This window comes from Saccostrea echinata, unplaced genomic scaffold (genome assembly GCF_033153115.1).
Source record: "Saccostrea echinata isolate AGI-Se365-2 ecotype Australia unplaced genomic scaffold, CSIRO_AGI_Sech_v1 ptg000054l, whole genome shotgun sequence".
Classification (NCBI taxonomy): domain Eukaryota; kingdom Metazoa; phylum Mollusca; class Bivalvia; order Ostreida; family Ostreidae; genus Saccostrea; species Saccostrea echinata.
In genome coordinates, this window is record NW_026889803.1 from 44600335 (window position 1) to 44611446 (window position 11112).

Genomic DNA, 11112 nt, shown 5'->3' on the forward strand with positions numbered 1-11112 from the left:
CTGTGTGCAACAAAGACATTTGATGTTACTTTTGGTATAAATTTAGGTAAAAATGTTTTTGAGTTATAAATACGTAACGTACCAGTGAAGTTTAAAATAAAATTTTATTTTCAGAAAATGATCCGAACATTCGACTATCTTTCGAATAGTGCAATCGAATAATCGGCTAAGGAAAAAATATATTGATATGCCTAATAAAACAAAAGGTGGTGCTTACTCCTCTTAGGAACCAGCTGATCCCACCTCAGGAATTTCCAGGGGTCCCTGTTTTATGCCATGTTAACAAATTTGAATTGTTTGTAGTTTTTTTTTCATCGATCACTGTACGTTATCTTCTATTTTCATTTCATACATAAGGAACAATTCTATTGCAAAAGGCGGGGGATCGTTTCCTAATGGTGTGGGTCCAATATTGCTTGATGATGTCGGTTGCACAGGAAGTGAACGGTTCATTTCACAATGTCGGCACAGTGGCTGGAATACACATAACTGTCAGCATAGTGAGGACGCCGGGGTGTCTTGTGAGTTTAAGGAAAGCAGTATAAGCGGTATGGTTCTCTTCTAAGTAAATTTTTAAATTATATGCTAAGAAATTGGTGCTTTCTCTTTTTCCCTTTTACATATTTTATGCAGAATGTGAATTAAAAGAAAAATGAATTTTGCGATTACCTGTTGTAAAAGGAACTCCTTCGTATTGGAGAGGAATTAAACAAACGGAATGGGAACAATAAAGTAACGATCAAAACATTTTAGCAAGTGATCTTCTAACAGATTATTTTGCTGGTAAAAGAAGTGTGAATCAAGGATGTGCTAGCTGTATACGAAGCACTGATCCCTCTCAAACATATTCAATTGGTTCTATTTCCACTATGGAAGAGTTATACTTCTTAGTGCGCTCTTTTGTGATAAAGTCGGAAAATGTACAAATCTCGCGGGATTTCTGGGACAAACGTAACATAAACATGAAAACAATATGTTGAATGTCGATGAACAGATCCTAAGAAAATGCAAATGAAATATTTTATTGTTTTGAAATTTATATACATCAAGAGTTGGAATGACAACGATATCAATTTATATCTATTGTTGATCGTATGTACGTATTTATCGTTTGGTACCTCTAAATACAATACACATGCCTCGGAAATGTCGTATTTTTTATTAATGGGTGATAAATTTAGGGTTCTCGTTCTCTTACATATGTCTTTTAGTTCTTCTTTTCTTTAATTGGAATGACAAATACATTTAACGTTTAAAATTGAATTGAGATTGGCATGTTTTGTATTATCTGCAACGCCATGCTGTCCCAGTAAGACGACCAAAAGCGCCTCTAATTTTGAGGAGTTCACTAATGGAAATAGAACGTATTGTCTGGTCCTATTTACAAAAAAGTACGTGTGACGGCAAAAAAATATTATTTGGTCCAGCATGAATTTTAACCTACTTTGAGTATGCTGAATCCGAAACAACATGTTAGCCTTCATAAAAATGGCGTTAAATGGTCAAAATGGCTGACAATGTCAATTTCAATATCATTTAAACGAGAGAAAGAATGCGCGAACAATCTAACTGGAGGATTGCAACTAGATCATTTAAACGAGAGAAAGAATGCGCGAACAATCTTACTGGAGGATTGCAACTAGCAAATGATAATGAAACACTTAAATTATCACTTAAATTCATAAAATTTAGCCATTTTACCTATAAAGTTCGAATTTTCTCTTGTGCGTTTTCTATCTATTTCTAAATTCTTTTTTGTTCAAGATTTTACATTTGCATATGTCCAAAAATGGTGGAGCTGAAAGAAATAAAATCTAGGAAAATCTTTGGAATGGTCTAGTTTTAAGTTTTTAGGAAACTACCATTATTCAACTTCCATCCTATCTCATTTGGGCTTGGTAATGTGGACCTACCAGTATTTGCCTATTTTCGCACCAGTGTCTTGTGCTCGCTTTGTATTACTCCTCCATGACACCTGATCCCACCTCTAAATTTTTAGGTCCGTGTTTGCTCTGCTCCAAATTCGTATCGTTTCATTGGACTTTCGATATTGAATACTGTTCGTTATCTTCATATTTCATTGCAGAACTGTAACGTTATGGTTTTTATATTTTAGTCGTTGACCATATGGTCAAATACTAAAATATAAACCATAACACTACAGTTCTGCAGCTAGCTTTGTATGTATATGTAATCGGAGAATGTATTCTCAGGGCTCTTTGATTTCCCATTTAAAATAATAATTTTCAAAGCGTGTTAGTGGACACTGTGTCTTGACAACTTATATACAATTCTTTTTACACACTTTGATTTTTTTATGTTATTTGTCCCTCTCCTCAACCCTCTATTAGCTCATAGTTGTCTCTGTACACCTTCAGGGAAGATTTCATTGATATGCATCACATTATGTCGATGTCTGAAGTGAATTAACGAATTGTTTCCGAAGCTGTGAAAAACAGTATTTATCTATTTATCTCCACAACAACATAAACAGGAAAAACTGCAGGCTTTCAAAGGTTCCAGCTACCATCCACAAGTGTCTGTTTATTTCTAGAAAGAATAATAGCAGTACCAATATGACATCGATGTACAATGCTAATATGACAAAAGCTAGAGGTGCAAACCGATACATGTCATCACCACATTTTAAACCCACACACAAACACACACCACATATATTTATATATATATGGCTAGCCGTAGTATTTATTTCCCAATGGGCTGTTGGATGAGAATTACTGTTTTCCACTGTACGTCACAGAAATTCGCTGCACAGATTGTTGAACTTCACAGTACATTGCTATTATTCCCTGTACACATATACTTCCCCCTCGAAAACGTGGACCCCTGTTAAGAAATAGGTTTTTCACGGTTAAATTGGGAAAGGAATTAAGGGTTTTTTTTCTTTGCTTGTCAACAAATTTCTGGATTGGAATTTAGATTTTGGCGGACCCCCTCCCCCTTTCACGAAAAAATTCCTGGATCCGCGCCAGGAAGATGGTGGAAGACATGGGAAAATTTTGCAGATGGACAAAGAGAAAAGGTTAACCTTGATCTCTTGGCATTAAGGCCACATAAATGTGCTTAAAAATTGGGGCGGATGGGCGGATTTATTTTTTATTTTCTTTTATTGTAAACATCTACATAACGATCTTCTTATACAATATTTTCACATCTAAATGCCAATATGGATATAAAGATTTGACCAGTTATTCTTTAAAATGTATACAAGACTTTTTATAAAAAATATTTATCACACTGTGGCCCGTAGGAAGCAATTTCACTTTGAGGGGGCACAACTATACATTTTCAGTTGGGGGGGGGGTCCACTATCAACTACCAAAATTCTTTGACAAGCGAAAAAAAAAATGTAATCAGGCGTTATTATTGAGGGGGCACAATTATATTGGCAAATGTTATACTGATTTTATGAGAACATTTGTACATGCCACACGTCATAACTCCTGGTATGAAATTAGGCGGGGTTCAAAATACTTTGTGTATATTGGTGGTTTACATGTTATGCTTTTTCTAAATATATATTTTTCGTTTGACTTACAAATACTTGTGCTTTGTCTGAAAATATCACAGATTTCCACTGTCCTTAATAACGTCCATTTTTTCGTTCTTGACACGTTCGATATTGTCAAAATTTTACACAACACATGGTGTCTAATTTAGTCTTTGCTTTAGAGTTCTAATAGATTTTACCATGTAATAATATATAAAGTCCGCCGAGAACCTGTGTTATATGTAATAAGTCTCCACATGCTCCTCTACTAAAAATAGTGCCACGCCACTTTTAATACAAACGGGGAGTAACTCTAAAGCTTTAAGCGTACTCGATGCCAACAAATTTCCAATTGATTTTTGATTTTAAAAAATTGACTCAAATAAAATAAAATGGGGTGGGACATTTTGCAAAAGGTCAAAAGCTTCCTGAGATATCGCCCGGAAACGAAAGTGTTACATACAGACAGAATGTATGAATTTATGACCTTGACCTCTGATCTTTTAACTTCAAAATTAATATAGGTCATTTTTAGGCGATAGGGAGTTGTGATGTAAAATCTTATTGCAAAAGCTCAAAGGCTTCTCGAGATATCGCATGGAAACGAAAGTGTTATAAACAGACAGACAGAAATACAGACAGACGGACGCACAGACAGATCCAAATTAATATCCCCACTTTCATTGAAAGCAGGGGACAAAAATACCAGTACAATGTAAATATTAAAAAACATGCAATTTTCTCCGTCTGCCTGGATACCTAAAGTTTTTTATCCATATATATATATATATGGATTTTTCATATAGAATACATTGTAAATGTATACTAGAAGATTAATTTATGGAAAAAGACGAATAAAAATATCCTTGGACCCATAGTGTATATTCGGAAAGGGGGGGGGGTCCTGTCCACAAGCACCTGTGATAGAATCCTAGCACTTTATCCCTTTCAATTTTTTTCAATTTCAATTCCCTGTTCAATCTAAAAAAAATCATTCTAGAGCACCAGCTGAGGAACTCGTAATTTCCACTATACAACCACCTTTCTTACCGGTTGCGTTCAGCAATTCTTGCCTTTGACCTCTATTAAAATGTTCCAACACTTCTATTGACAACTAAATTTCCATGTTGGAACTCTTTAAGAACTTTACATGGCAATTTGATACAGTACGCACTGCGCCGCTCAGCATAGTTTATGCAGTGTATGGGCGTATCAAAAGAATTAAAGGCAAATTTAACAGAAATAAAAATTTTCTCCTTCCGATTTTGTAAGCCCCAAACAAAAGCCACCAAGTCCGAGTATTACCACCCACCAAAACAGTACGTTTGAATTATCAGTTTCATTTTTGAAATTTGACAATGTTCATTCCTTAAACATTGCATTTTGCAGATTTGTATTGTTTTAATGGACTTTGAGCTTGAATACTGTTCGTAATCTCCATATTTCATAATTATTTCGACCACACTAGAGACATTTGAGGCAAATAGTCAAAAAAAAAAAAAAAAAAAAAAATTCTCATGAAAATTATATATATATATATATATATATATATATATATATATATATATATATATATATATATATATATATATATATATATATATATATATATTTTCTTCAGATCATTACAAAAGTTTTAATTATAAGTAGCGATGTTAAGGGAAAAATCACATACACCAATGAATTAAAATAATATGCAGACGTTACGGTGTTGTAAATTCAAGTTTCTAAAAATCAATGCTTGTGGAATGAGAGTTGGACCAGAATTTGTAGTGGGGTGTACATGTAATTGTTTTACATATTTAAGGAATATGAAAGAAAATATTCAAAACGTAGTATGTCTCTAATTCATATGCAAATAGCACCAGAATGAATGCAGTGTATATTGAATTTTATTTCAATTAGAATCCTTTGGGCTAGGGTGGGGCCACAAAAAAGGGGGACTAAACATCTACATAGGAATTTGAAAACAGAATATGCAAAGTGTTTTCATAGTATCGGCAACAACAAAAGCAGTCCCATTACTATAAACATCCTATTGAAGAATACAAATTTATTATCGCATTTAGAACTAGGGGTGTCGAAGTTGTGGAATCTATAAATTATCTTCTTCGGAATAGTTATACAACAACTGATCAAATCAGTATGGTAGCATCCCTTCAAAAATGCCATATTCCTTGGAGTAATTTTTAAGAATGCCTTATATCAACACTATTTAAAAGGAAAAAAGGGTCGAGATTGAGTTTATTTGAAGCTTATGTAAGATTCCGAAGTATCAGAAATTTAGTTTGTCAAGTAATATTATGACGACTAGGGCTAGATACATAATATATAGACATAATTCTTGATATCAAGCATTAATATATTGTAGCTTAATAATTGAAACCACGGGGCATATCAGTCGTCCACAAAACCATACCTTAAATGTTTGCTTTTTACTTTAAAAAGGTTGTGGAACTGCGGATATTTTGATATTAATGGACGACAGTGGCAGTGTCGGATCGGATAATTTTATCAAAATGAAATCTTTCGTGAAAGACATCATTACGGGTCTATATTCAAAGCTATTTAGATTTGGTGTGATTACATTCAGTGGAACTGTAACTAAGAAGTTCGGGTTTGCCGATTATGTTCACCTCCCGGGCATTTTATCTGCTGTGGACAATATTGCTTTTAGATCTGGAGGCTCCACACAGACCGATGATGCTCTCAGATATGTTAGACAATCGATATTTAACGTCAGGCGGCCAGATGCTGCTAATATTGTCATTCTATGCACGGATGGAAAATCTACCGATTCCGATGAAACAAAGCATCAAGCAGCTCAACTTCGCAGTCATGAAGTAAGAATATTTGCAATCGGCGTAGGCACTGGTCCAGACACAGAGGAACTTAAGGCAATTGCTTCTTTTCCCAGCAATGAACATGTGTTCCAAGTTTCTTCTTTTTCAGCCCTTCCACAAATTCAGAATGCACTGCAAAATAGGACATGCCAAGGTATTTTCTTACGAGTTTGAATTTTCGAAATTGTTAAACTATGAAAAAAATCTTTTTCGTGCATAAAAGGATTGTAAACAAAGTTCTTCACTATATGTAATTCATAAAATATAAAAGCCTATATTTTATGAAAATGTCTATTATAGCATCTGTCGATGGGGGGTTCAGTGAATGGTCATCATGGGCACAATGCAGTAAGAGTTGTGGAACAGGAATGAAAACAAGAAGTCGAAGTTGCACTAACCCAGTGCCAGCCGACAATGGCCGAAATTGTTCAGGGTCTTCCTGGGAAAATGTAAATTGCACGATAGCTGATTGCCCTGTCGATACAGAATGGAGTGATTGGACGGCTTGGGGAGATTGCAGTGTATCATGTGGAAGTGGTTATCAACAAAGAAGTAGAAACTGTACAAATCCGAGACCACAGAATAGTGGGCTTAACTGTCTAGGAACAATTGCAGAGACACAAACATGTAATCCTAGTCCCTGTCCTATTAATGGTGGTTTTAGTTCATGGAATAATTGGAGTTCATGCTCAAAATCTTGCGGACTGGGGTTAAAAGCTAGAAGACGTTCATGTTCAAACCCTGCTCCCCAGTATAACGGAAGAAACTGCACCGGGGCTTTTGAGGAGACTTTGAACTGTTTCATATTACTTTGTTCTATAGATGGAGGTTGGGGTTCATGGTCGACGTGGACACAGTGTAATATGTCATGTGGAGGAGGAGTGCGTGTAAGGGGAAGAAAGTGTGATACACCTTTTCCGCGCTACGGAGGACAACCTTGTTCTGGAGATGATCGGGAGGCAGAAGACTGCAATACTAATGCATGTTCAATGGACGCTGGGTTTAGTCAATGGGGTGACTGGAGTTCTTGTTCACAAACATGCAGCTTGGGACAGAGGACTAGGAGTCGCACGTGTATTAGTCTATTCTCGAGTTACAATGGAACGATCTGTAGTGGTTTTTACAATGAGACGGAAGAATGTCTCATTACTAAATGCCCTGTTGATGTCGAGTGGGCTGTTTGGAGTTCCTGGACTCATTGTAATGTTTCTTGTGGAGGAGGAATTCGTGAAAGAGACAGACTTTGCAATAATTCCGTAGCAAGAAATGGAGAGCGACCTTGTGAAGATAAACAAAGTATAGATTGTAATACAAATCCGTGTCCAATAGATGGTGAATTTGGCGTGTGGGGTAGATGGAGTTCATGTTCACAAATGTGTAATGGTGGATATAGGACAAGAAACAGGAATTGCACAGACCCCACGCCAATGTTTGGTGGATCCAATTGTTCCGGTATATGGGAAGAAACCCAAGCATGTAATGACCATAACTGTCCAGGTATTTGAAAGTTTAAGTTGCTCATATTTTTAAGAAAATGAAACTAATCTAGTATGGATGATTGATAGGCAGATTAAGATGTTTTATAGGGTTCATTTGCTTACACTTTATTTTAAGTTCACGGGGGCTTCAGCGACTGGACACAATGGTCTGACTGCAGTGAGACATGTGGATCTGGAAAAAGGCAAAGATACAGGGATTGTAATAATCCAGTACCAGCTTATGGGGGTAGAATGTGTTCTGGCGAGTTTATAGAAGAAGATGATTGCAAAGTTGTAAACTGCCCAATAAACGGGGGATTCTCACATTGGGGTACATGGTCAGTATGCTCAAAGACATGTGGAGAAGGATTGATGTTCAGACAGCGATATTGTGATGACCCAGTTCCAGCTTACGATGGACTTAACTGCTCAGGAAACTTTGTCGAATATGTCTTATGTCACACTAGTCCTTGCCTAGTGCATGGACAGTTCGGATCGTGGGAAGAATGGTCTTCTTGTTCCAGTACATGTCTTGGTGGAACTCAAAGCAGAGTGAGAAAATGTTATCACTCATATCCGTGCAATGGAGATCATAACTGTACGTGTGTTTTTTCTGAAAGCAAAAGCTGTAATTCGTATAAATGTCCAATTGACGGCAAATTTGGTGAATGGGCCAGTTGGACAGATTGTACAGTAAGTTGCGGAGGAGGGAAAAAAACTCGAACTAGGTTATGTGATTCTCCAAGACAGTTATTTGGTGGTAGAAATTGCAGTGGAAATTTCTCTGAGGAAATAGAATGTAAAACCTTTCCTTGTCCAATTGATGGCTATTTTGGTGAATGGGAAGCTTGGACTCCTTGTTCTCGTACATGTGGAGGTGGGATACATACAAGAAATCGGGTTTGTTTTGATCCAGAACATGGAGGTCGTGCTTGTACCGGACATTTTACAGAATCTTTAAATTGCAATACCCAGAACTGCCCCATTGACGGTGAATTTAGTGAATGGGAAACATGGACATACTGCACTCAAAGTTGTGGAAGAGGGATTAAGAAAAGATCAAGACATTGTAATATGCCAAAACCAATGTATGGCGGAAAAAACTGCAGTGGAGTGTATACTGAAGAGAATATTTGTAACACATTTTTCTGTCCGATAGATGGGTACTTCTCTGAATGGAGTGAATGGTCAATCTGTTCTTCTAGTTGCAACGTAGGATCTAAAAACAGAACACGCACTTGTTCTAGTCCATCTCCTAGATACGGTGGGAAACCCTGCCAGGGTCTCAGCACCGAATATGGTGTCTGCAACACTCATCAATGTCCTATTGATGGTGGATTCTCAGAATGGGGAATTTGGACACCTTGCACAGTTACATGTGGCAGAGGTTTATCTACTAGAAAGCGCTTCTGTGCAAACCCAAGGCCTCATTATGGTGGCAAAAATTGCTCTGGTTTATACAGTGAATCACAGTTGTGCATAGAGAATCAATGTCCCATTGATGGTGGTTTCAATGAATGGAATTTGTGGTCGGAATGTTCCACATCATGTGGCGGAGGGTTAAAAGTGAGGAGAAGAACATGCAGTAACCCTTCTCCACAGTACGGAGGTGTAAACTGCACAGGTCAGCATGAACATGCGGAAAATTGCAACATATTACCTTGTCCAGTGGATGGTGGATTTGGAAATTGGGAATCCTGGTCTGTCTGCTCTTCAAGTTGCGGAGGAGGCACCAAACGAAGAGAGAGACAATGTAATTCACCATTACCTTCGCATGGTGGGAAAAACTGTAGCGGCAACTTTTCTCAGTCACTGCAGTGTAATGAATTTTCTTGTCCTATAGACGGTGGGTTTACTGAATGGAGCATTTGGTCTCAATGTTCGCAAAGTTGTGGAGGAGGTGTGAAAACGCGTGCAAGAAAATGTAATAATCCACCCCCACAATATGGTGGAAAGGCATGTTATGGTAACTTTTTCGATTATCTGAATTGTAACATTAATCATTGTCCTGTTGAAGGAGGATTTTCACCTTGGGGTGCTTGGTCAGAATGTTCGGTCACATGCGGGGGAGGGACTTCACTCCGTAAGAGATTCTGTTTGAATCCAGCTCCGCAATACGAAGGTAAACTATGTTCGGGATCATCGAATGAAACAAGAGTGTGCAACATAGAAAGCTGCTCAAGTGAGTACATGCATTTTATTTACAGCCCCTTTACTGTAAAATATCTGGCAAAAATGGAAATAGTGCTTTTAATTATGATGCATTTTTTCACGTATTGCTCTCAAATATCATTTCAGTCTAATATAAAAAGTAGGCAATATTCTCCATATCATTATATGATGTCCGAATTTTAAACATTATTGCAAAACTGTATTTCTAACAAGTTATATACAGATATATCATGCCATCAGCCAGAAGATGTTTAATATAAAATTTTGTATTTTTCGAAAGGTACAAACATACGGGAAACCGAAGACGGGCTACATCCTTGCCCTGAGGGGCTGTTCAGATGCCCTGATTCGTCGTGTAAAACAAGCCAACTTGACTGTTAGTCCACTAAAGTTGGTTTTAATGTAGAAAAAATACTGCCTTACTGTTATGTATCTAGGGTTTTAATACTTCGTAAATATGGCTAACATACCTAACCTACAAGTTGTTTTATGTGAAAAAAAATCTTAACACAAAAATTGGTGTTGTTATATGTTAAACAACTATTCTTTTAAATTTGATTTTGTTTGTTTGAAAATAAAATGACACAGTTTTTACATGGGATCATACTTCTGTAGACGTACTTCGTCTAGGATTAATTTACGCTATGTTCTTGTTCACAAATTTTCTGCGGAGATTTGTCGTTGTATACTTAAAGTGCGATTAAGACATACATGTAAAATGGTAATAAAAAAAAATCTGCCTAACGTTTTACCCGCAGATTGAACAGAAATTGTGATTTTGCATAATTGAGACCGCGAAACACTAAAGGGCAGAATTGGAAATATGCAGCTTACGTCATTTCCATCCATTACAGTCAAAACAATGAAATGGGCGGGTACAATGCGACACGGACGTCTGAGAAAACATTGGATTGAAATTCTAGTTTAAAATTCATTTTCAATGCACCTCAGCTACGCTAGAAGGCACGGTGTTACTGATTGACATAGAAAACAAATAATTTCAATTTCGGAATAGATTGAAATTTATATAAATCAGAATTTTCTGTCCAGTGTTTTTAAAGAAATATAAAGGGACTAATATTTGATTTCTGTTTTGTATAAGTGTTGG

General features: G+C 36.6%; 1 protein-coding gene across 1 annotated transcript in view; it reads left to right on the forward strand.

The window, feature by feature from the left end:
- LOC133172194 (A disintegrin and metalloproteinase with thrombospondin motifs adt-1-like) overlaps positions 1 to 10598 on the forward strand; it is a 52566-nt gene extending 41968 nt beyond the window's left edge. Inside the window, exons 7-11 of the mRNA XM_061307041.1 lie at positions 358 to 548; positions 5960 to 6508; positions 6655 to 7851; positions 7969 to 10014; positions 10285 to 10598. Coding sequence (XP_061163025.1) covers positions 358 to 548; positions 5960 to 6508; positions 6655 to 7851; positions 7969 to 10014; positions 10285 to 10385 — 4084 coding nt within the window. The 3' untranslated portion in view covers positions 10386 to 10598. The remainder of the gene's footprint in view (positions 1 to 357; positions 549 to 5959; positions 6509 to 6654; positions 7852 to 7968; positions 10015 to 10284) is intronic.
- The last annotated feature ends 514 nt before the right edge of the window (positions 10599 to 11112 follow it).